This window comes from Plodia interpunctella, chromosome 8 (genome assembly GCF_027563975.2).
Source record: "Plodia interpunctella isolate USDA-ARS_2022_Savannah chromosome 8, ilPloInte3.2, whole genome shotgun sequence".
In the NCBI taxonomy this organism is placed as follows: Eukaryota; Metazoa; Arthropoda; class Insecta; order Lepidoptera; family Pyralidae; genus Plodia; species Plodia interpunctella.
The window spans coordinates 9,898,878-9,926,736 of record NC_071301.1 but is presented as its reverse complement, the minus strand read 5'-3'; the positions used below and the strand labels follow the sequence as shown (position 1 = coordinate 9,926,736).

The 27,859-nt window shown below is 37.8% G+C and overlaps 1 protein-coding gene across 6 annotated transcripts; it reads right to left on the bottom strand.

Annotated features, from left to right (window-relative positions):
- Positions 1-617: 617 nt before the first annotated feature.
- Positions 618-21,542, bottom strand: LOC128671727 (uncharacterized). 6 transcript variants are annotated; one of them, XM_053748461.1, is made up of 5 exons: positions 21,489-21,542; positions 5,124-5,445; positions 3,504-3,682; positions 1,704-1,793; positions 618-1,235 (listed from the first exon to the last, which is right to left on the bottom strand). In XM_053748461.1, exons 2-5 carry the CDS (start codon positions 5,290-5,292, stop codon positions 1,146-1,148), a joined length of 528 nt encoding a protein of 175 aa, XP_053604436.1. In that variant the 5' UTR covers positions 5,293-5,445; positions 21,489-21,542; the 3' UTR covers positions 618-1,145. The 6 variants fall into 6 exon arrangements, with proteins under 6 accessions (XP_053604436.1, XP_053604434.1, XP_053604432.1 ...); XM_053748459.1 differs by having other exon boundaries at positions 21,320-21,536; XM_053748457.1 differs by having other exon boundaries at positions 21,390-21,536.
- Positions 21,543-27,859: the final 6,317 nt, after the last annotated feature.

Below are 27,859 nucleotides of genomic sequence, written 5' to 3'. Positions count from 1 at the left end.
CATATATAGATAAACATCCAAGACCCGGGCCAATCAGAAAAAGATCATTTTCCATCATGACCCGACCGGGAATCGAACCCGAGACCTCTCGGTTCAATGGCAAGAATCTTACCACTGCGCCACCGAGGTCGTCAAACCATAACCAATTACATAACCATAAAGCGTTTCGTCTCACCAAATATTACCGCTTGACAAGCCACAAGGAAAATTGTAGGCCTGTATAATCTGACAAACATAATTTTCGGGAACAATGGAGTAGACCCTCTAGCTTCATGCCGTGTGAGTATGTTACTCCATTGTGTACCTAAACTTGCTCTGAATACGTAATAGGGTATTATGTTTTGCTTTTATACTCATCATCATCATATCGAGTGTGTTATTGCCAACACTGGTGTCAGATTTTATTCAAATCGCCTAAAGTCATCTGGCATGACTTTTTTACTACTAGGTCACTCATAGTGTTGCATAAAAACTTGCATACTAATTATAGCATTTCAATTTTGAAGCCACAATTTAGTAGAAATTGTACGGAATCCAAAACACTGTTCGTCGGCGTTTTTAAAAGTAATGCAAGTTTAAAAAAATGGGAAGTAATTGAAACTTTTTAATGTGATTTGATAAAAAATAATTATATTCCTATAACATGTATTAGTATTAACATAAATAGCATTGTTATACTTATAGTAATAAAACAAATAACTATTTTCATTATAAAAAAACATAAAATTAAAACTTTAAAATATTATTATAATATCACAAAGTAAAACAAAATATTACTAAGGTATTTACTGAGTAAAATATTTTAAAGTAGTATTCTGTATGTAATAAATTATATTATTACGCAAAAAGTCCGCATATTTTCAATGTTATGAATTAATTCAATTCTAGTGTCTTTTACAATAATATTGATTATGGTTGAACTCATTATCCTTACATATTATAAAATAAAGTGCACTGCCGCACCTGTCTATCTGTTCGCGATAAACTCAAAAACTTATGGATGGACTTTCATACGGTTTTCACCAATAGATAGTGTGATTCTAGAGGATGGTTTAGGTGTATATTTATTATATTATTACACGAGCGAACCCGGGACGAGTCTTTAGTTTTGAATATAAAAGTATCTAAAGCGAGAGTAAATAAATCTAGGTGATGTGTTTGTCTTCACAAACTCCTGGTTCCGGCGGTATTGTCACTGAATTAATCCCGTGTTTATTGGTGGTGTCAGTGTGTTCCTGAAAAAAATAAATTACAATCACAATTTGTGATCGAGTGCTGATAAAATGTGGCGTGTGGTCCCGCCCTAGAGTAGGACCGTCCCGTGGATGTCCATATCTTCCCGTGGATGTCCTACGAGGCTACTAAGGGAAATTTATTTTTCCGGGATGATAGGTATGTATACCCTAGGTCCTTTTACTTCAAACTACATGCGTGCATAATTTTTTTTGGAGAAGTTTGGTTAATTATATAAAGCGTGAAGAGGTAACAAACAAACATACTCGAATTTACACTATTAGTTAAGGTTGTGATAGGATAAGATGAGATTTTACGACGGTTTTGACCAAATATACTAGCTTTTTTGTGCTGGATATTTAGAGATATCTTTTGTTGCTTCCTTACATTCCCCAAGGAACTTACACAAGTACCAAATTTCAGTTTTCTATGCTTAGCGGCTTAAGTATATATATAAACAGTATACGTACATGTTCGGAGTCCAGCCTGTCCATCTCATGAAGTGACTTCATCATCTTTTGAGCCCTCTTCTGCGCAGACGCAGCTCTCTGTTGCAAGATCTGTAATTTTTTTAATTTTTTTCTTTTAATTTGTCCCTATGTCTCGGGTGAAATCTTGCACCTCAATTTTGAAGCAGATATATATATATATATATATCTATATATATATATATATATATATATATATATATATATATATATATATATATATATATATATATATATATATATATATATATATCTCTGACAACAAAAACTTTGTAATTAAAAATAAAATAAGTTTTTTACATTTTTGTAAAAAACTCAATTTATTTTTCATTTAAGACATATTGTTTGGCTGCGAGGGCGTCAGTCATATAAAGTCAGTATTCTTTTTTAAACTCTGAAATATATATATCCACCACAGATCTCCAACTCTGGTAACAAGATGGCTGGCTGCTATTTCCTCAGACGAATAACCTCTACCAACACGTAGTAACATGTGCATTGTATTTTACCGTGGATATCGTACGAGGCGATTAAGGGACAAATAGCTTGATGGGCAACAACAGCGTTCCCAAATAGGGTTAACGTCAGGCAGGCGGTCGGTTGTAATGCCAAATCTTCAAAATTAAAACATCTTTGAATTTTACCGGGTACTGCGAAGATGACAGAGAGAGACTAAATTATCTATATTTGTCTGTCTATATATATGATAAAACTGTAAGTGTATGTTTGTTCGCGCAAGACGTAAAAACTACAGGATTGGAATTTGATGTGGTTTCTCAGTTGTATAGCGGATGGTCTAACTTAAAATCTTGTATAGGTTTCTTTACGATACGTTGCTTAGAACCCGAGGATATTGACGTTAATAAGTTATGAGCGGACGCACGAATTGAACACGGGTGAAGGCGCAGGCAAAAGTTGGTTTTTGAATAATCTTATACAACCTAAATAGTTCCATGACAACTGTAATGAGCCGAATGGCAATATGAACCTGCGCAATACTTTAAATTACAGTAGAGAAGCTCGGTATTAATTTGGGAAATTCGAAATGAAATGGGAGTGCATTGAGGTACGGGAAATTGGTGCAATTTAAGTTCGAGCTCCGGTTCCTGTGTGCGTTATTAAAGACCTTTCCTTTGAATTTTGAAGTCCAAGTTTTGAGTAAATGAACAGTACAAATGAACATATAAAATAAGAACTTTATTTTTGATTTTGTGAATGCTAAATACGCTTAGGTCTATTGTGTTAGTTTAATTACATTCATGATGTTCTGATGTCACAATTACATTTATAACATAGGTAAGTGCTATAATCAGCAAAATGCTTCGTCATTGAGAACATTTCTGATTGTTTTTGTCAAAGATTTTTATACTCATCGAGCTATGAGTAGAGCAAATCAGAGTATATTGTTTTCAATTTATATTCACCGTTTTCAGCACTTTTTGGGTTTGTCCTAGTATAAGGTGTGAGGGACAGGCGGCAACGACATATTTAGAAATTTATTCCCTACATAATTTGCCGTTAAAAGAATAATAGTCGCAATATTCAAATTCAAATCATTTATTCAGAAATTAGACATTCACAGGCACATTTTCACGTATTTTTTTTATATTATGGTAATTTCTCACAAGTTGCAAACTACTGGCATTTCGGAACGACCACTGCTAAGAAGAAATGCCGAAAGAAACTCATTTGAACATTGTTGGTCCCTATATGCCAGAAGGGCTTACCATTATTGTTTCTTAATTTTTTTTTCTAATAATATAATGTAAATATCGTATTTACCGTTTGCCTCCTCTGTTCAGCTTCGGCCAGCTTCTCTTCTATATCTGGGAGGGTGATCTCAGGCTGTGGGGGTTGCAGCAGCCGCTGCAAGTGGGGCGGAGGGGTGTGGGTCGACTCGCGTCGTGTTCCGTCGAACTCTTCTAGCGGTATTTCGAAGGCTATCGCTGGAAAAAGAAGCACTGTCTATTTTATTGTCACAATATGTATTCAAATAGGAAAATGTTTATATGATATAGACTGAGTTTTTCTTCTTGAAAATTTTGTTGGTTGGTTGGAAGAAATTACTTTAGTGATAAGTTCTCCCTTGGAGTCAATTCTTTTTGAATACCAAATTATATAACCAATGTTTCTTCTGTATGTGGTGCAATAAAGAGTTTATGTTTCTGTTTTCTTCTTTATAAAGTATGTATGTATAGGGTACAGAAAGACTTGGAAAAGACCTTTGCCCCGCAGTGGGATGGAACAGGTTAAAAAAGGGCACAGAAATCAAATGTTTTTATCAAATCAAATCTATAGAAGCTAAAATAATGTTTGTCTTTATGTTTGTATATGTGTATATCAGGAAAAAACTCGTCATGAAATTCAACATTTCACTTTGGTATACTGATATCAATAGCTGTTTCTACGCTAAAGTAGTGTTCAAAGAGTTTTTCTTAAATGTTCATAAACGTGCAAAAATGTTTTAAAATGTTTGTGTCATCTCCACACGAGCAAAGTTTTCTTAATTGGCCATAAAATGCTAAAATGTTTTAGATTTTTTTTTTGTAACCCAATATTATTCCAACAGTGGCGTAGCGTATGTGTGTGTTTGCATAATTTCTGATTAATTTACATTCTGTTTGTTCCACATAAACATTGAACTATTATACTTAATATCGTGTCACATAATTATAAATACTTTATTTTACTGAAAATAGGACGATGTGAAACGAATAGTATCACGTAAACATTAGCAGCAAAAAGCACCTCAAGTCTTTATTAACTGATAAATGTTATTATACTTTAAATGATTTCTTTAATGATAGACTCGGATAGAATTTAGTGCTAGTATACATTATAATTCTTTTTTTATTTTGTTTTTGTAATGGATAGCATGCTCCTCTTTATTTATTTATATTTGCATACCTATATTCGGTAAAACATGTAGGTTTAATTCATTTTGACATCAATTTGTATATTTATACTCATGTTTTTGGCAAATAAATGTTTTCTTTCTTTCTTAGATTGAATATGCAATTATTATCATCCGTCTATCCTTATCTCATTTTGGTATAGCTAGCGGTTTGAAGACACGGTGGCGCAGTGGAAAAGTGTTTGCCTTTGAACCGAGAGGTCCCGGGTTCGAACCCCGGTCGGGTCATGATGGAAAATGATCTTTTTCTGATTGGATGTTTATCTATATATATATATATATATATATGGCTGTACCCAAAGCCAAACTAACATTTTTACATGCATACTAATGTTATAAACGCATAAATCTACAACTAGACCGATTTGGACAATATTCTAAATAAAAATAATTACTGACCAGAGGGAACAGCATCTCTGCCTGATAGACCATATAGTCTATCAGGCAGAGATGCTGTTGCCCAGCTAGTACAGAATATAGGTACTCACGAGGTTTAGCCTTGACCGGCGACTCGGGTAGTACAACCGTTGGCAAGTCATCATTGTCTTCCCGATTGTCTTTGTGGCCATTTGCGGCGCCGTGTCCATTTGCGGGCTTATGTCCATTTGCGGTGTTCTCTTGCGCTGGGACTACGTTTCCGGACGACCCACAACCCATTTTTGTTTAGTTTTTATCAACACTATTATATTATACACACTATTAAATGCACATGTCACGTTCGTTGTTTATTTCCGTCTTTCTATACTTTACTAGTTCACTATGTCTACAAGTGAAACTTGTTCAACACTGTTGAACAACTGAAGATTCTACCTTAAAATTTAAAACAATAATATGTCAGTAAAATAAAATAAAATAAAAATAATAAATAAAATAAAAACTTGGGCTATAACTATATAAAATGGTCCATTCTTTGATGTCCCCCCATCACCTATATATGCTCACAACTTTTTTTTTAAACAATTGATATCGTTTTTAGTGATCCTTTAAAAAGTTTTGTAGATGCGTGCTACTTTAAGAGGGGCCCTCTGTCACCGCCCTGAAAAGGCATAAGTAGGCAATCCATTAGCTGTGAGAATAATCAAATTAATAGACGTCGAGGCTTCCATCAAACGTGATGGCTCTCATTTGTCATGGTACAACAGTGTATAACGTTTTCGGGTCAAACTTTGCCTTTTGTCGGTTCGCGTTTTGAAGGAAAATATTTTGGCCTGACACTCGTGTATACTTTGTCATGTGTTTCCACCCTAGAATAGGAAGGACTACTCCGTATCCTCCCGTGGATGTCGTACGAGGCGACTAAGGGACACTCAACCTAGGCAGCTGATAGGCAACAATAGCGTTCCCAAGGAGGGTTGACGTCAGGCAGGCGGCCGGTTGTAAAATCACAGTCAGATCTTTATGTGATCTAAATGTTCAAGGTTTTTGACCGCGGGCTTCGCGGCTTCACAACCCCTACGCACCCGAGAATAATTTGTCGAATCAACTTCATGCATTCTATTGAAAATTATATAGTTTTGATATTCTTTTATACTTCTTCTAGTGCCACTCGAAGTTTGAAACATTTGTAATTTATAACATTGATAAATCTGTATATAAAGATATTTTATATCTTAATATAGACTGGAAAAGCCTGGTTTTCATTATAATAAGCAACTTCTTTATCGGGCCCACACTGACCGATATTTATAACAAAGAGCTCAATCTAAACTTTAGGGCTCTGGAATTTTCAACCTTTATAATCTGTTTGGCCCTTCACTCGCCACAAGGGACCAGTAGGGCCTTAATTTGTATTTATCAGACGACGACAAGGCCCTTATAGTCGCAAATTGTCACCGCAATCATAGGTGCCCTTAGTGAATTCATATTTGTTTGTTTCTTGTCTAAGTATTACATTATCGGCCGACAAATAAAATGCAGTTTACGCATGGACTTGATAGAAGAGGAAAACCCAAGAAGTGCTGGCTTGATGTCGTCAAGGATGATATGCGTGCCAATTGTTGCAAATTGACGCGATGAATTATGAATTTGTCAATCGCTCATCTGGATCAAATACCTTTCGGTATTCGCCGGTAAATAACGATACTGCAGGCAATAATGCCAATAAGGAATATTGCGCGTACTTACCACGTAGACAGCGGCTGTACCCCAAGATCCCTCACGAATATGGTTCACTGGAATTATAGTCCTTAAACACCTGCCGGCCGGCCTGACACACGGTAATTCAATACTCGGTAACGATAGAAATAGTCCAGTTTAAATATAGGAGCACTGGCGATGCACTTATATGATAACACAATTATTACATATTTTTTAATGCGCTCGTGTTGATGTCGATAAGATTGACTCTTCGTTGTGGGGATTATTTTAAATAATAATTACGTACGATCTCAATGACTGTTTATTTGCAACTAAAAATACCATCGACTCACAAGCGGACTGTATAACATAAGTATTGCTAGGTACATCTTAATAGATTGACGATTCTAACTTGGACATTCCGCCCACCAAGAACCCTAGTTCTTTAATTAACAATATGTATCAAGCAACTAACTCACTCAGTAGCCTACAGATGCCTACATCTCAATACAACTCATATCAAACATAAACCTATAGAAACTTAACAAAACAAAAAATCTGAACAAACCCAATGAATTTAAAAGAAACAAAATGTGGTCGATAAACAAGTAACTGCCGCCCACCGTCACTATATCTAACTTAAGAGCAACAATGATTCACATACATGACCCAATAATTGCAAAACAATTCAACCGTAATAACAAAAACTTCAAAATATGATAACAAGCAAAATTACAAAATATAATTTATTTAGTTATGACACAAAGTTTACTCACTGGACGTTTAAGTACACCTGATTTACATTTAACAGAAACAACTCGTGTAATCAGATCAGGTCCTGGATGTTTATCTATAATTTTACCTAAAATCCATTTAGCAGGAGGAATGTTGTCTTCCTTTAACAATACAATGTCTCCAATCTCAAACTCAGTACAATTTTTATTCCATTTATGTCTTACATTAAGATTAACCAGATATTCCTTGTACCATCTATTCCAAAAATCAGATACAATTTTTTGCGTTAAGCGCCATCTGTCTAAACCAGTAATATTATGTTTTGTGTAGTCGTCATCCGCTATATTTAATAATGGTTCACCTACCAAAAAGTGACCTGGTGTCAAGGGTAGAGGATCGTTTGGGTCGTCACTTAATAAAGATATTGGACGCGAATTTAGACATGCTTCCACTTGCGCCAGGACAGTAACCATCTCCTCATATGTAAGCGTACAATTCCCGACTACTTTATGCAGATGGGTCTTTGTGCTGCGCACAGAGGCTTCCCATAAACCTCCGAAATTCGGGGCATGGGGAGGGATATAATGCCACGTCGTCCGAAACAATGTAAGCTGAGCAACTATCTCTTCAGGCACTCGTGACTTAGCCCTGTCAAACATTTCTCGCATTTCTCTATCAGCACCAACGAAATTGGTGCCATTGTCACTATATAAATCCTGACAATGGCCTCTGCGAGCTGTAAAACGCCTAAAGGCTGCGATAAAGCTCTTTGACGTCAAATCTGTAACTGCCTCTAAATGCACAGCTCGGGTTACCATGCACACAAATAAACAGATGTACCCCTTGTAGGCCTTTGCACCGCGACCTGGTGAAAATCTAATATTTATTGGACCGCAATAGTCTACTCCAGCCGATTTGAATGGTTTACTCGGTTTTACTCTCGCCTTCGGTAACAAACCCATCAAGGGAGTACTCTTTCTGTTCGAGTACCTCACACAAATGACACATTCTCTAAATACTTTCTTAACTCGCTCCTTTCCTCGTAAAATCCAATACTTAGTTCTAAGATAATTAAGCATGAGTTGTGGCCCACCATGTTTAGTGTTATGATGAGCATCCAAAATTAAAAGCATAGTAAAATGATTTTTACCAGGCATAATTATTGGATGTCGTATATCATAACATGCTTCCGACTGAGTTATACGTCCAGAAACTCTAAGTACTCCTTTTTGGTCCAAAAAAGGGCAAAGAGTGCGGAGCTTACTCCTTTTAGGCACATAACCTGAAGTCTTCAACTGCTTTATCTCTTTCTCAAATTCTAATTCCTGTACCAGTTTAATGCATACTAATAGTGTCATATTCATTTCCTCCACAGTTATAAATTTCGAAATTTTATCTCTCACATTTTTTGATATTTTAAAATTCATTACTCTTCGACAATAAGACACTACTTTCAACAATCTCATTAACGACGAAAATCTTGACCAAATAAATTCGTTTTTATCAGAATTAGATAAAGCAATAAAAGACCTTACTCTCTCTTCTTCATGTGTATCTTCGACTATCGTGCCAAACTCTATTTGATTACTTGTCAACCATTTTGGTCCCCTTAACCAGAGTGGGTGATCTATCAACTCCTTGGGTGACAACCCTCTCGAAGCGCAGTCTGCAGGGTTCGACTCTGTAGGCACGTGGCTCCACTGCCCAACGTCCATTATATTCAAAATAGTGGACACCCGGTTACTTACAAAAGTTGTCCAACGCGATGATCCTCCTTTGAGCCAAGCCAAAACGATGGTGGAGTCCGTCCACCCATGCAAGTCTTCCTTAGGTATACTCATTACCTGTGAAACCTCTAAAATAAGTTTAGCTGCTAAAGCTGCTGCCGCCAACTCGAGTCTCGGGATCGAGATCTCCTTTTGAACATGAGCTACTTTCGTCTTCGCTGTCACAAGGTGTACATATATTGTTTCGTTTGCCTCGTCAACGACTCGCGCATATACAACGGCAGCAAAGGCTGATCTCGATGCGTCTGAGAAGACGTGCAATTCCGTTTTGGTTCCTCGTGTTACATTCAACCATCTCGGTAATGCATAATGTTTTAAATCATTTAAACTACTTCTGTAAGCAACCCACTGTTTAAGTAGTTCTTCTGTCAAACTATCATCCCACTGCAGACCTGATTGCCACAAACGCTGAATAAATATTTTTGCAACAACCACCACTGGTGCGATCCAACCTAATGGGTCGTATAACTTTGCTACATCAGAAAGTACTTGCCTTTTCGTGACAGGTTCCTTACACTCAGGTAAATTCACTACATACTCGAAATTATCAGTCTCTCTACTCCAACTCACTCCAAGAATTTTAATCGATTTATTTAACTTAATGGCATCTGATGTCTCATATTCACTCAATCTGTCCATTTTCTGTAGCAAACTCTCACTATTACTGTTCCACTTCTGAAGTTCAAACCCTCCTAGTTTCAGTAATTTTTTCATCTCATCATATATTCTCAACGCTTCAGCTTCATCTTCTGCACCACTAATAAGATCATCCATATAGTAGTCCTGCTTAGTTACTCTAGCTGCTATTGGATACTTATCTTGCTCTAATTCTGCTAATCTTTGCAAAGATTTTACTGCTAAGTACGGCGCACAGGCTGTCCCGAAAGTTAGTCTGAGCAGTTTGTAATCTTGTATAGGCTCTGATCCGTCAGCTGCGAATCTCCAAACCATTCGCTGGAATTCAGTATCCTCCTCGGCGACACAAACCATCCTATACATTTTCACAATGTCCGCGATGATACATACCTTGTGGTTTCTCCATCTTATCAAAATATGTCTAAGATCCTGCTGCAACTTTGGCCCGATGAGCAGATCATCGTTTAATGCCACATTGTTTGTACCCTTACTCGAAGCATCAAAAACCACTCGTACTTTTGTAGTCTCCTTATCCTCTCGAACCACAGCATGGTGTGGTAGATAAACCGCCTTGTTATTTTCTCGCTCGTTCTCTGTAATTAGTCTCATGTGATTCATACTCAAATACTCACTCATCACTTTGTTGTATTCTTGTCTCAATTGTGGATTTTTGTGTAATTTCCTCTCTAAAATCTCTAACCTCTTTACGCATATATCTCTAGAATTGCCATATTGACATTTAGGGTCATTTGAAGAAAATGGCAATTTTACTACAAGTCTCCCTTCTTCATCTCTTATCGTTGTAGCATTAAAAATCTCCTCGCATAATTTCTCCTCCCTTGTCATCTCCTTTTGTAGCATGTTAGGTTCATCTTCCATTTCCCAAAACCTTTTTAGCAATTCATCCTCTCCAACCTGTATGTGTAAGCTATTAATATCCACATGTACCTGCTGCTCAGTTTCACGTGACGCCCTTCCCGATAAAACCCAGCCAAAGATAGTATTCTGGGCTATAATACCATCAGGATTTTTTAACATTCCATCTAACAGTGACTCTGCATACACTTCTGCTCCTAAAAGGATATCGATTTTACCTGGAATGGTATATGTAGGATCTGCTAAAGGCAGACTATCAATCTCTGACCACACTGGTTTGCTAACTTTGCATGCTGGAAGCAATGAAGTAAGTGAAGGTAAAACGTACGCATTGACATATATAGTTTGATGGCTATGACGTGATTCAAGGCGCAGTGAAACCGAATGTTTAATATTTGTACGACTATCTCCTAACCCTGACACCCAACCACTTACAGATTTACGTTTAAGACCAAGTAATTGAGCCGTAGCCTCTGTCAAGAAGGATGCCTGAGACCCTTGATCAAGTAAAGCTCTTATAACATATTTGCAACCATTAGTTGACAATACCTTAACTCTAGCCGTTGCCAGAAGCACCCTGTCTGGCTGAAGACCTCCTCTGGAAAACGCTACTGTAATTTGTGGGTCACCTCGTGATGAATTCGCTCCCTCTTGGCCACTGGATGACGCCGTCGCTGTAGCGCCGCTCGCTGGTACTATTGCCGCATCCAGATGGGTTCCTCGCTCCTCCTTCTCAAAATGTAACATCGTGTGGTGTTTCCTTCCACATTTTCTACAATTAGATTGCCGACATTTTATCACTGTGTGCGTAGGTGATAAGCAATTGAAACACAGGCGACCATTCTGTACAAAATCCTGTCGTGCTCTTGGCGACATCATTTCGAATTGTTTGCAGTGATAAATGTAATGATTTTCATTGCATTTTGCACATTCAATCTCCTTACTTTTCTGTTTGCTTGCAATAGCAGTATGGAAAGTCTTTGCCTTGGCCGCAGGTTTAGTTGGTGAAGGGCGTGTGCACGTGGTATCGATCATCTCGAGTGCCCTGAATCTAGACTCCAAAAAATCTCTTAGTTGTTCCCAACTAGGCAACTCATCACCAATAATATTTAGATGCTGTTCCCATAGTTTCACAGACTCCGAATCCAGTTTAGAAATCACTAAAAATATTATTATTGTGTCCCATGATGTGATGTTGATGCCCATATTTTGCAATGATTTCAAACAAGATGAGGTATTATCCACCAACTGCTTGATTGCTAAGGAGGATTCAGAATTAATTTTCCTAGGCGCGAACAAATTCTTCATAACCGCATTACAGTTATATCTCTTATTGTTGTATCGTCGTACCAATTGTTTCCAAGCCTCCTCATAATTTGCATCGGTTGTTGAAAAGTTACGCAACAAATCTCTTGCCTCTCCAGATAAATTTCCTTTTAAATAGTGTAATTTTTGTACGGGTGTAATATTCTTGTTGTTATGTATAAGGGATAAGAACATATCATAAAATGTTTGCCAATCTTGGTACGCTCCAGAGAAAGTAGGTAAAATCAGACGCGGCAGTTTGATTGCGTCATTACTGTTACTGCGCTCGCCAGCCACCGTTGACGTGGAAGTCGACGGTAGGAACGACTCTAAAGCTTCCCGCAACGTGGTTTTGTATTGAACATACAAATCTTCATATTCGTCATAAACGCCGTTTGTAAAATATGCCTCGTTTCTATCTTTTGATGCATTTAATATCACTTGCTTATGTCCTTCCTTAAAATCCATAAATTTTTGATCTAACATCTCTAATCTGGTTTCTACATACGATTTCTTAATCCTTTCTTTAGGAGATTTTCTATAATTCTTCTCAGCTCGTTGCAAATTACTTAAATACTCCATTTGAATAGCTACAAGCGCCTCCATTGTATAGGTATAATAAAAACTCACTCCCTCGATATAATACCCACAACGACTTCGTAGGCAATCCAGGTATCCTAAGTTAATCTCCTTAATAACTCATAGAACAATGTACGAAATTACTCAGTTTTTGTAAAGTCTCGAAGCTCAACTCACTCACTCACTATAACGTCCACAAAATCTCGTACCGAAAGTCAGGAAATCAATTAAAACACCAAAGTTTTTATCACTCCAATTGAATAAAATAACACGTCATTTAATTTGCTTTGAAACTGCACCGCGTAGCACTACTCGTAGGCCTTCGTAGGCCGCTCGACCGGTTTCTTATCTTTCGTAGGCTCGTCGCAAGTCCGATGCTCGTCCACTGATCCGGTTCGATTAAGGACCATATGTTGATGTCGATAAGATTGACTCTTCGTTGTGGGGATTATTTTAAATAATAATTACGTACGATCTCAATGACTGTTTATTTGCAACTAAAAATACCATCGACTCACAAGCGGACTGTATAACATAAGTATTGCTAGGTACATCTTAATAGATTGACGATTCTAACTTGGACAGCTCGCGCTAAGAGCCGGTAACGAAAAATCTCCCCTTGCCGCCGCTATGGCGTTTTGTTGCGCCGGCAGCATTGCGCATGCGCGGCGGCGAACCGCGCGTTCCTATTGGCTAGAATTGAATGCAGTACCATATAAATGGTGCGATTTGACAAATACATCGATAAGGCGCGCGAAATTGAATTTAATGAAAATAAAACGTTGAAAACGGAACATTCCGCCCACCAAAATACCAATAGGATTTTCCTAACATAAAACAAAATGACGATAATTATCGATACATAAACTAAAACTACGATAAACTTAAGCTAAGAAAGTTGACTTGATTACATGGACGGCAAAGGACATAGTTTTACTAAAGGCCTCTTCAATGAGGAATCTTTAGCTGTTTTAACGGTTGCTACCCTAACTACTCCATCAGGGCCAGGATGCAACGAAACAACTCGTCCTAGTGCCCATTGAAGAGGAGGTCGGTTATCCTCCTTAATAAGTACCATTGAATTAACGGTTAACGGTGTTGAGTCTTTGTTCCATTTTGCTCGTTGAGTTAATGAATGTAAATATTCACTTTTCCAACGCTTCCAAAATTGTTGTTGAAAAGATTGAATAAGTTGCCATCGATTGAGTCGCTGGATTTTGATATTGGTATAGTCGTGATCTGGTACAGCTGTAAGAGGTTCCAGCGTTAAAAAATGACCAGGCGTTAAAACATTAAAGTCGTTTGGATCCGAGCTCAATGGACATAAAGGTCTCGAATTTAAAATGGATTCGATCTGAGTGAAGAGGGTGGTAAGCTCTTCAAATGTTAGGACTTGATCGCCAACAATACGATACAAGTGTGTTTTTGCTACCTTAATTTGGATCTCCCACACACCTCCGAAGTGAGGAGCTGAAGGAACGTTACGTTTAAAGGCAATTTTTTCCGCATGCGAAGCTTGTTCGATACATGATGCTAGTTGTGAACTTGCACCAACAAAGTTGGTTCCACAATCAGAATGAATAATATTGCAGCGACCGCGACGAGAAATGAAGCGACGTAATGCCGCGATGAAGCTGTCGGTCGATAGGGTGGAAACTACCTCAAGATGCACCGCTTTTGTGCTCAAGCATACGAATAAGCATAAGTATGCCTTATCGATTTTTGCACCACGATGAGGTCCAAGCTTGATTCGAAAAGGCCCTCCCAGATCTACACCGACCACTGAGAAAGGTTTGGCTTGGTTGACCCGAAAAGCCGGAAGATCGCTCATAAATGGTTGCAGAGGTTTGGGATTCAGACGGTAACATCTCAAACATTTTGAGAGATGATGTCGTATAGTATGTTTCGCTGCAAGTATCCAAAATTGTTGTAATATCAGATAATAAGTAGTATTCAGACCTGGATGAAAATTATTTCGATGAATCGATTCGATTACAGCTGATGTAAGCGCACTTTTCTTGGGCAACAATGCAGGATGCTTATGTTCGAACTCAAGACCGGAGCGCGCGAGGCGTCCGCCCACCCTGAGTATACCCTGCTCGTCCAAGAAGGGGCTTAGTTTACGAAAGATGCGAGGCAGCTGATTTCGTGATTGTAAAATTGATATGACGTCTGAAAAATAGCGGTTCTGAAACTGTTTAACGATAATTAATAAAGCTTGATGACGCTCAATGTCTGTTATAAAAAGGCTATCTGCTCGCGGAACAATATTACGCATGCTATTATAAAATCTACGAATGTAGGCGATGATGCGACAAATTTTGTCTAAAGAAGAATGTTTTTCAAATAATAGATCGATAAGAGATGTTTGATTGTTAATTTGATCTGAAAAGAGAACCGTGGGATGACGTTGCTCAGCAAGAACCATATTGTCATTTAAATGATTTTTTGAATTATCGATGGGCCACTCAGATTGTGGTTGAGACAACCACGCTGGCCCCGCCCACCATAGAGCGTTATGGAGCAACTCCTGAGGCGATTGTCCACGCGAACAAACATCTGCGGGATTTGTGGCTGAAGGTACGTGCCTTCACTTCTCGGTCGGAACAATATCTTGAATGTAGCTTACTCGATTTGCGACAAATGTTACCCAGCGAGAAGAAGGAGCACGCAACCAGGCCAAGGTAACGGTTGAATCACACCACAAATAAATGTCGTGGATAGGAATTCGTAGCGAGTCCTTGACAAATTTGACAAGGTCTGCGAGCAGCATCGCGCCGCAAAGCTCCAAGCGAGGTATCGATTGGCGTTTTAGAGGAGCTACACGAGCCTTTGCACAAATGAGAAAAACGCGAATGGAGCCGTCAGACTCGATAACACGCAGATATATGACAGCGCCATATGCTACTTCTGAACTGTCACAAAATCCGTGTATTTCATAAGATTGAGCGCCGTCGATAGCGTACTTACGTGGAACCTTAAGAGCCCTAACTTGTGGAAGTTGGTAAGAGAAGTCATCCCATTGGGCTATGATTTCCGGTGAGGGCGTTTCATCCCACGAAAGGCCAAGAACCCAGAGCCTTTGAAGTAAACATTTGACCTTAATTGTCAAAGGGGACAAAAACCCGAGAGGATCAAAAATTCTGGCGACCTTACTAAGAATCGTTCGCTTGGTACACGGTAGAAATGATGAATTCACGTTAAAAACGAATGAATCTGAAGCAGGCTCCCACTTAAGGCCCAGAACCTTGACCGTGGTATCTTCAGTTTCGGTAAAAGTGAAAGCTTCTGAAAGACACGCTTCTGCGGGCAAATCGCTAAGAAGCTCAGGTCGATTACTTATCCATTTTCGGAGTTCAAACGAACCAAGACCAAAAAGGGCGATAAGTTGCCTTTTGGTTTCACGGGCCTCCGTTAGCGTTGAACTTCCGGATATGACGTCATCAATATATATATCGGAAGTTAAAATGTTTTTTGCTTTTGGATACTTGTGACCTTCATCGTTGGCCAGTTGCCGAATGGAACGGCACGCGAGAAATGGAGCGGAAGATACTCCATACGTTACGGTATTTAACATATACTCTTGAAGAGGCTCATCTGCGTGAGCTCGCCAGAGAATACGTTGGTAATCACGATGATGAGGCGCTATGTTGATTTGACGGTACATTTGGCGCACATCTGCCATGAAGACAACTTCGTGTTCACGAAAATGAAGAAGAATCTCCACGATATTCGATTGCAGTTTTGATCCGGTCAGCAACATGTCGTTTAACGATTTGGAATTAGAATCCTTAGCCGAGGCGTCGAATACGACACGAAGCTTTGTTGTAGCGCTGTCAGGACGCAGCACACAATGATGCGGTATATAGTATTTACCTAGACCCATTTGCTTGGTAGGCACTAGAGTCATATGGCCCCTTTCGATATAGTCGGTCATGAATTCAACATATTGTTGTTTCAAGTTATGATCACGAGAGAGACGCCTTTCAATGGCATGAAAGCGTCGTAAGGCTATTACTCGAGAGCCTTCAAAGACGGGCTCGTCATTGTCCCTGAAGGGGAGGCACACGACATACCTTCCTGTCTCGTCACGGTAGTGATTGTTAAGAAAACTGTTTTCACAGAGTTGATCTTCTGGGGTTAATCGGGAAGAATGTGGAACGTTATCGATTTCCCAGAAACGTTGAACGATTGTATTTAAACTATTGTCTACAATAGGAGGTGCTACTCCAAGTAGACTAGACGATGCAAGTCTGGACTTCCCAAGTAGAAGCCAGCCGAAAACTGAGTTGAAAGCACGCGGTTGAGAGGCACCGCCTTTCAGTCGTTGCTCAAGTAGCGACTCGGCAAAGACGTCGGCACCTAATAAGACGTCGATCGGACCAGGAATGTCAAAACCAGGATCTGCTAACGGTAATGTCTTGACACCATCCCATCCCGTCGTATTTAGCCTTGCTATCGGTTGATCTCCGCAAATGCTCGATATAACGAACATTTCGAGACGAAATTTTATGTCATGGTTGGTACCAATATCGCACTCCACCACGCCACTGATTGAAGCAGGTGAGCCTCCTAACCCATAAACGTTGATGTTGCCACTTTTAGTTTCCAACCCTAACTGTTGAGCAGCACGAGCTGTAAGGAAATTATTTTGACTACCTGTGTCAAATAATGCACGGAATGAATGAAACTCACCAGAAGCATCACAAATCTGAACAAGAGCAGTTGCTAGTAAAACGGTTGAATTTAAAGTTGAGTCAGACTGCGCCAATGAATCCTTAGCTACTAAGGCCGTTGAGCTAGGCGGTTTGTTAGTGGAGCTGGAATTACTTGCCGCTTGCTCCCGATGAAGTAATGTGTGATGTTTGCGTTTGCAATGACGGCATGAAAATATCGATGTGCAGTCTCGCACTGAATGAGAAGCGTTAAGACAATTATAACACCATTTCTTTTCGCTAGCAACAGCCATGCGTTCATCAACGGTTTTAGCCAGATAATCCTTGCAAGCTGAGATATGATGTTCGTTACGACAGTAGGCACATTTACGAATCAACCGTGACGTGCCTGAGTAATTAGCAGATTTAGCTTGATTTGCTTTGTCACCGGCACCTTTATTATTTGTAGTGACGGCGGGAGCGACGAGAGAATGAGTAGCGTTATGTCGCTGTGACTTCTGTGAAGTTCCCGGTGTCTCCTTTGAAACATTAGCGGTTTTATTGGTTACGGCCGCAAAATGAGTGTCGCGAATTGCGGCTTCGCCCTTCGAGTGTAAGAACGCCCTTAAAAGACTGTATTGTGGAAGCTCGATATCTGTGTGTTTTTCCTCAAACTCGCGTCTTAATTTATTATCGAGTTTGGCAAGAACATTATAGCAAAGAATAAAATCCCATTTATCGGTAGGTAAATTTAACGTTTTTAAAATAGTCAAGTTCTCGTCGATCGTGTCTAAGGCGCGTCGAAAATCTTGAGCGTTCGAAGTTTTAAAATTAATATTCAAAATATCGCGCCAGCATGTAAATGCTAGTTCGCGTTTATCCTCGTAACGGGACTTTAAAGCTTTGTAAGCACTTAAATAATGTTCACTTGCGACAGGAAACGTTTTAATTAACGATAGGGCATCATCACGCAAAACTGACACCAGATAATGATATTTCTCGATATCGCTTAACAAGGTGGATTCATGAATCAACGCATTATAAGTAGCAATAAACTCAGGCCACTTCTTAACCGCACCGTTAAAAGTTGGCAAAGAAATTTTTGGTAAACGCATATTTCCACTGTGCGAGCCGGTCAATGAATTACATTTCGAAGTATCGATTCGTTGTAATGAATATTGTTCGAATTTTCGTTGAATGGATAAAACTTGAAAATACAATTCATCGAAGCGATCCTGAATATCGTCCGAAATCTCATCCGTATCATCCTGAAGAAGGTCTAAAATAGCAAAATGAGATTCATGAAAATTATCGGCTATATTTTTTATCTCATGACAATAGGAAAGAAACAATTCGATTTGTGATTCGTCGGTATTAGCTAAGTTACCTATTTCCAAAGCCTTAGTTATACGATTGTAGGATATAGTTCGTTTACGTCGCAAACTTGGTAAATTATTAATAGTGTAAACATTTTTGACACATTTTTTAACATTCTGTTTCGATTTGCGTCTAGTTAAATAAGACATTGTTGCGATGTAAAACTATAATAAACTATTTATCAACAATAAAAAGTTAATAGTAAAATATTCGATTTGAATAAAATGTTAGTAGCTAACTTCTTCAGGGACTATCGGTGGCGTTGGGGCGGTAGGCAATAACACGACACAACAAAATGATGACGCGTCGGCGACGTTTCGTTATTGAAATTAATAATAGTTGAGAACACAGAAAGTCATTGAACATACGATACTACAATGTTACGATATAAAATTATTTCGAATATAAAACGAAATAAAATTTGGTAAATCCCAATAAGGACTGCGTATTGGGAAGCGGTTAGAACGATGTAGTCGAGTTATAACAAATATCAACACAAATTATGGTGCGGTAATTTTGCAATAGTATTGCTTATTGCAAACGGTAAAACGGTAAATAATTTTGTGTTAATCAGTATAAAACGACTAGGTATATACGATATTCGTCTGAACAAATGTTCTAGAATACGATGGACGCCATATTTAAACATGAACTCGGTACGGTTGTTAGGTAGGTATGTAGGTACTACACTCAACAAAATGGAACAAGGTTTGTTTTTTACCTAGTAATTGAAACTATTTGGTTATGCTGTATACTAGTATGTATAGTCAGCGAGAAATACGGTAAATGAAGTAACGATTACTAAATAAAATTGGTATTTGGCAGGCAGACTGAAGGTAGGTATTTAAGTTCCCGGGTTTCGGCACCAAAAAGAATGTTGCAAATTGACGCGATGAATTATGAATTTGTCAATCGCTCATCTGGATCAAATACCTTTCGGTATTCGCCGGTAAATAACGATACTGCAGGCAATAATGCCAATAAGGAATATTGCGCGTACTTACCACGTAGACAGCGGCTGTACCCCAAGATCCCTCACGAATATGGTTCACTGGAATTATAGTCCTTAAACACCTGCCGGCCGGCCTGACACACGGTAATTCAATACTCGGTAACGATAGAAATAGTCCAGTTTAAATATAGGAGCACTGGCGATGCACTTATATGATAACACAATTATTACATATTTTTTAATGCGCTCGCGCTAAGAGCCGGTAACGAAAAATCTCCCCTTGCCGCCGCTATGGCGTTTTGTTGCGCCGGCAGCATTGCGCATGCGCGGCGGCGAACCGCGCGTTCCTATTGGCTAGAATTGAATGCAGTACCATATAAATGGTGCGATTTGACAAATACATCGATAAGGCGCGCGAAATTGAATTTAATGAAAATAAAACGTTGAAAACGGAACAACACGGTCTGACAACTAGGGATGCCGGCGACCGTGCGGAGTGGAGACGAGCGTCAGAACGATCAACAATTGCGGAAGAAACCGGGTAACGCTTATATGAGAGAGACTTGAAATATATTATCGGTCGTAGTGATCTTCTTCATAGTCGTATTCCTCATGGCCTGAGGGTCGTGGAATGAAACACACACAACAACTTTCTTGGCATTGTTAATGGAGTGGTTTGCCATTGCCTTCTCCATTTCACACACAAGTTAATAATAATCAACCAGTGTGCAGGTTTCCTCACGATGTTTTCCTTCACCGGAAGCAAGTGGTGGTCGACGAAAACTACTATATATGAGTGAGATTTGTATACAAACTCATGTGGCACGAGTAGGATTCGAACCTGGGACCTTTCGATCCACAGGCGGGCGCCTTAACCATTACAATACCACCGCGTATTGGTGGCGAATCGTAATATATTGCCGGTTTTTCCTTGTGTTGATACAAAACTTTCATTAAACCTAAGCAATGTTAGATTGGCCACTATCATTATTCATCAGGTAAATTCGAGGTTTGCTCCATAAATTTTTCACCGTCGCGACGTCATAGTGAAAAATAACACATTATTTTACTATTCCTACATAATTACTTGATAATTAACTTCATGACAAGTCACAAATTCGTCAAAAAATAATGACAGTGCTTGTTTTTTTATCCACATATATGTAATATAAATATAAAACTATAGTCACTCATAAAATGTTAACTTAGAATAACGCGTAACTCGTTTACTGAAAACGGATACTGATGATAACTGAGCCATTGGTATAGATTTATAGGCGATGTCAAGGGCAGCCGTGGGAAATGCAGAATGCACTATTTGCAACGATTAAGTAAACTATGGAGTGGATCGGTCAGCGGATAAATTATAAGAGAAGATAATATATTATGAATATATATAGGTGTAAAGTTAGGATATTTTTTAATTTATGTTAAAAAAATAACTCTTTCTAAAATACTACTAGATAAAAATGTAATTTTGGTTTGGAAAATACCTTTAATTAATAAAAAAATAAGTATCTATTCGTAATTATATTTATTATTAAAATGTATTTTGAAATCATAATACTTTTTACGCATCCTAAGATTAAGTTAAAATAACAACAATATAAAAACAAATTTAAAAAAATATAGTCCTTATATAAATAAATAATATTATTGATAAACTTAAAAGTTTTGTTTCGATTTGTGTATTTTAATATTCAAACCATTTTTTGTGAATCTAGAATATATCTACATGAGTAGTGAAAAAGTTTCATCATAGTAATGCGCGCTCACAAAAATTTATTTTATTTTCCAAATTTCATTTAGACTGAAATTCATCACTTTTTATTTCATTAATAAATCTCAACACAGATCATATAAAAACACCATTACGTCACTGTCAGGCATCGAACCTGGAACCGTGCGGCGGCAGGCGCATCACCGAAGCAACTATCCACTTCGATTAACACAAATTTATTTTCACGTTACTTTTTACAGCCATGATAGTGGTTGACGACTGCGACTGATAGGTTTTGATATTTACATATGAATAAATAAATACATTTATTTATTTATTGATTCAAATATCAGAACTATCAATCAATAATTCAATTTAAGAATTGAATTCTTGTTATATTTGAGTATTCTATGAATAATTTTGATCGATTGTTTTTTGTTAAATAGCAATAAAAGTCGATCAATATTAATCATAGAATTCTCCATATTCAAATTATTATTATTTCACAAGCAATCAGTTATCTCTATTTCATCTGGGCGTGTGCCATTCTCAAATAGGATGCTTCTATTGGAGAGTATACTGCAGAAATGAAACTCGAACTGTAGTAGAAAATCAGACTATATTTTGACAGATTTACACGGCTATTTATTACTAAAATTTACATTTTAATCGTATAAGAAATGATGATAACCAATCACAAATTGCGATTTATTTTACGCCGATTGCCGCCAGGGGTCCACTGCATAAATATGTTCGATCTATCTCAACGCTCGCAGAAATGTAGTGACGGCCGTGTGGCGCAGGCGTGAAAATCTTATTCATAGTCCCGTGCAGTCGTCATCTCATGCTTGCTGCAGCCCGCCTCGGATCCACTCTAAATATAAAATATATTCCGCTGGGTTTTATGACAACGCCACATGCCTCCCTTTTTGGAAATGATGTTGTTGTCTTTTAACTGTTATAGCTTTTTGGCGCTTAGCTACCTGGAGCGATATGGGGATAAGGAATGGGCCTATTCTATGGCAGAAACCGCAAAAATTCTCAAAGCTACTATCTACTAGTACTTTACTCAGTATTCTTATAACTATTTTCTTAATCAGCGTGAGCAGGCTCATTCTTTAACATTTTTCTGTAGAAGTATCAAAACGCGCGGTCGCGCTACGTTCAGGACTAACAATGCTTACATGGAAATTACGGGCGCTCTATAGGCTTCACCCAACCCCTTCGGTGGCAGGCTATAACAGGGAAAGCTGACGAGTCGTGATTTGTTTTTTTTTTTTCATAATAAAAAAAAATAAAAAATGGTCACCTACGCTTTAGTATCTTGGTAAATTATGTTTGAATAAATGAGCATAAAGGTGGCAGTGAGTAATCTATCTCATTTCAGCGATGTTCCGGTTGCTTCCTCAGTTTGAGCGTCGGAGCCCCAGGGATCTTATATTTTTTTGTCTCCACTTCGCGCGGTCGTCTGCATTCTTAGTTCATCATCGATGACATTATCATGAAATGTGAAATTATGAGAATAGTATTTGTACACCTTAAAATGTCTAGCGATTAAGAATTAAAAAACTAAGAATATTTAAATGTAAATCTAAGAAAATTTTGTATTATACATACAATACTATGTGTATATAATTGTATTATACAAATGTGTTATTTAAATAAAACCTAAAAGCATACTATTACGTTATTATAGGACAAAATCACGGGTTTTGGCCGGTCTTGGCATGAAGGTGACATAATTGCTCCAACATATTTGCATTGGACAAATTTTTCACGAAATAAAATTTAGCAGTATTCGAATCTACTAGATTATCGAGTACTAAATCATCGAGTCCACTCCACAGCTCTCAAACTGTCACTAGATTGGGCCAACAATCACCAACCGACACCTACCATTGATTGCCCCTACATAATGCAAGACAACCCCCTTTCACACCCCCCCGTATGGCCTCAAATTATCCTACCATCCAATTAACTGAGACACCTACCTGTCCACTCAACACCGTTTGGATGCCCCTCAATTTTAGTCGAACAGACGGGAGTGGTAGGTCAAAGAAAACTGTTCGTTTTCACTGATGGTATGCATGTCAATAATTTCCGATCGATTTTAATAATTACTTTGTGGGCGTTTGGGTCTGTAGCCATTCAGGATTTGGGCATTAGTCAGTGTAATTTCTGGAAGCTAGATAGCCTAGATTTTAAAAAGATTAAAAACTGTTTTTGTGTGTGTTTATAGGTTTTTAGTCAGTCTGACGCCAAGCATACGTAGGTACCACTAAGCAACCAAGCCGCGCTTTATTTTTGTCAAAATCATTCTTTCACACGTACTTAATTATGAATCAAATTCAAGATTTCTTATTCATCACTTATTGACCTCCAAGATTTAGTTAAAACTAAGTCTGCTGCCAACTTCCAAAGCGCAGGTGAAGAAGGAGCCCAAGAATCTTCACCGCAGCCATTTCTTCAAAGCCGTCAATTGTAACTACTAATAAAACTAATGTGTGTATTCTTATACACACATTAGTTAAGGTCACACACTTATAAGGTCTTACAAAAACTATCCACATGCATAGGAGTTCTCAAATTGTACCTACCTGTCTGCCAGCATAAAATGTAACGCCGGCTCCACACTGTCGTCGAATAGTTTGCCAAACACATTGCTGGTTTTTGATTTCGGTAAATAAAAGCACTCGATACGAACTACGCAATATTGACGCATTCGCGTTGGTATGTGTTTGGGTTTATCGACAACGTGGAGCTGTGGCATAACAGACAAAATTTTTGCTATAGTTAGCTACATTTTACTAACTAGTTAATAGTACTAACTGAACCAGTCATAAATGGATCCAAACATCAATATTTTGATAGGATGTACGAACATGCTGTGTTGAGGGGCTAGTATGTTTGATAAGGTTGCCAATCTTTTAAGTTTATTTGAATTTCATAGAAATGGCCCCTTAAACGAATCAGTAGCAAAGATGTAGCTTTAAAGTTTCCATGGCAATATGAACAGGCGAAAAGTACAAAACTAAAAAAAAATAAATATAATAATTATAACACATTTTCACGTCAAATGTTATATAATCATTCTCAAAAAGCTAAAAACTACCGTCTGTAAAACAAACAGTTGGATCGTTTTGTTCGACATGTGCACTAGTTAGACTAGCTTCCTAAATACATTCGCTACCGAATGAGTAGTTCCGAAGACTACCCCTAAATACAAACTTATGAATAGTTCTCTTTATCATGACGGCCTTACACTATTGGCAAACAGACCGTGAAACTTGGCGTATAGACATAAATTGCTGGTTTTCCATTGCGTTATATAAAAGCTCTCATACAAACTCCGCAATGTTAGTGCATAATTGTCGACATCCGTTTGTCTTTCGGCGATATTCTGTAGCCTACACAGTAGCTCCATCTATACGCGAACAGTTCGCCAAGCTTTTGCTGTTCGGTACATATTGCTGGGTTTTCATTGGGACAAATAAAAGCACTTGTACAAACTGCGCAATGTTCATGCAGTGGCGTCTGAATTTGCCCGAGTTCGGAGTGTGGAGCCTACAGTAGAATATAATTAAGACCAACGCCATCTAGTGATATTTCTCCATATTATAAAGTAGACATTGTCGATTACACATCGATGGATCGATTTCGTATTACGATAGAACTCATCTTAACACTAGATGGCATTACTTGCATCAAAACAGTAAGAAATTACACTAGCTGTAGACTGTAGATAGACGCGCTGGAAATGTGGTGTTGGCGAAGGATGCTTCGAGTGTCATGGACGGAATTTCGCACAAATGCTTCCATATTAGATGAGCTTAACATCAGACAGCGGTTATCAAGTATAGTACTGACTAGCATACTTAAGCTGTTTGGTCACATCTCGAGACGAAACCATGACTCGATCGAGCGTCTCGTTGTCCAGGCCAAGGCTGAAGGCACTAGGCCGCGCGGAAGGTCGCCAATGAGATGGACTGACCAGGTGAAGTCGCTGGTGTGGGAACCTGTACACGAGTGCACCAGGATGACTACAAGCAGGGAGACATGGCGGGACATCGTACGGCGAGCCACACCTGCCTCCCAGAATCAAAAACCATGTTGACCACGACCACTCTGTCAAGAGTGATACGAATAAGATGAAGATGATGAAACTAGCTATTGTCAGCGGCTCCGTCCGTGGTAGCATTAGTTTGACCTCGAGTCATTAGTTATATATATTCAATTGAACTTGACAGACAAACAGAGAGAGTCTTTCAGTAAGCGGCCTAAAAATATTGGACTATAAAAAATATATCCGAAAGTTGCATATAAAAATATGTTATTAATAAAAAGTAATATATATAGATACATTTCTTGTTTATTATAACTTATTCGTAGATTACCTATAATGGTACCTATAACATTATTCTTTTATCTTTTATTATAATACTTCCACCCACCATGATAGTATTTTGGGGGTCCATTTTAAATATATATATATATATATATATATATATATATATATATATATATATATATATATATATATATATATATATATATATAACAAAATTTCATCAAAATCGGTTCAGCGGTACTCACACTTTCATGCGAAAGTGTGATACTTTCGCATATTTTACAATATTTGTAGGTATTTATGTGTTTTTATTCTTTCAATTGTTGTATGAGTCTGAAATAGATATATACGTTATACATAAGTATAACGTATATATTTACACACTTTTAAAGCGTGAGACAATAATTCATCTGAGAATTGATATTAAATAATCCTAAATGGATTATTATTATCTATACACACAGCAAACATAGAGGGCAAAAAGATGCCTCTTTTACTTATAAATTTTAAGTGGACAAATCAAACAAAACAGTTCACGTTTGTCGTATCGTATCTATAACTTTTCCGTGCATCAAGTTCAAAATTTACATTCACATTAGCCATGTTGGTCAACATCTTGGTTAAGAAGCGGCTCTGTAAGAAGAACAAATCCATTGTAATGTTTATTTATTTTTAAAACTTTATTGTTCCAAGTAAAAACGTACTTATAAACAAATGGCGAACTTAATGCTATAAGCATTCTCTCCCAGCTAACCATTAGGAGAGACAGAGAATAGTTGTGCGGCGCCAAAATATCTTAAACACAAATAAGTACTACCACATACTAAAATGGTTCACTGTCAAGAAGCATAAAAATTTTAAGCATAAAATAAGTTAGCATATTGTAATCACTACTAATTATAATTTCGCATAATACTAATAAGCACAACAGTTTTTAGCATACAATTTTTAGCATAAATGCAATAAGCATATTCATGTAAGGTCATTATAAAGCGGCTTACGGGTGGCCCAAGGGCCACCCCCGCCGCACCTAAACCTACACATATTATGCTAAAACCAAATTCGGTCTAATTAATATTATGCTAAATAAATTATGCCAATTTCATTATGCCAATCCATTATAGGACAAAACACATTATGCCAACGAAAGGGATCCCTACTAAAATACAATAATAACTATATATATAAAATATAAATATAAATAGCAAAGCATATATATATAAGACTACATATATATCAATATATGAATACATACAAACCAAAATAATAAAAATTATGTCTAAGAAATACAGATAAAAGCTAAACAGAAAAGAGAAAATCAGGAGGAAAAGGAGTCCAAAAGATGAGCATGAACTCTTTTCTTGAAAGAAAATCTGCTGTTTAAGATGGTAATGTCAGCGGGCAAAGCATTCCAGAGTCGTGAAGATTGGAGGGCGAAGGAATTGGCCATGAAACAGGTCCGGAAAAGGGGGATATAAAGGAGGCGCGAGTTGGAAGAACGTAGTTGCCGTTCATGGGAGTCAGAAAGATATTTGAACCAGCATTTAAGATAATTAGGAGCTTGAGTCTTCAAAAGAACTGAGAATAGAGTGCAGAGCAGCCGAAGCTGTCTACGTTGTCGAATAGGAAGCCATTTAAGCATTTAATTTCATTTATTAATAATGAAAGTGTTTGTTTTATTTCGCGTCAAAACGGATATTAAGATTGAGATGATTTTTGGTGTCGAGATAAAGAAGCGGAGAGACACATAGGTTGGACATTTATGAGACGAAAAATAATTAGGTACCTTTATCGCAGTTAATTTTTGGTATATTTAATGAAAAAATAAAGGTCACTCTCGTGTGACCATCCACGGAAAAATAGACTATAGTTTCGGTCGAATAGTACCTTTTTCATGACAAGTGCGATTCGGCGACGCGAACCATTGAGTGAGTGAGTTTTTAAAATAAAAATGTCATTTTCTCAAGTTAGTTTTAATTACATCAGTTTTCGGTACAAACAATATGGATTTTTCAAATGAAAAAGTTTTCGTGAAATACTTTAACTCTCTCTAAGTAGTATAAAATAATGATTTCACATCTAAATAAAACAACAATCTCGTCCAGCCATATCGGTTTTGCAAAACATGACTTGGCAATACTATCGGATGTTTCAACCACGCGAATCTAAAAAGGCAAA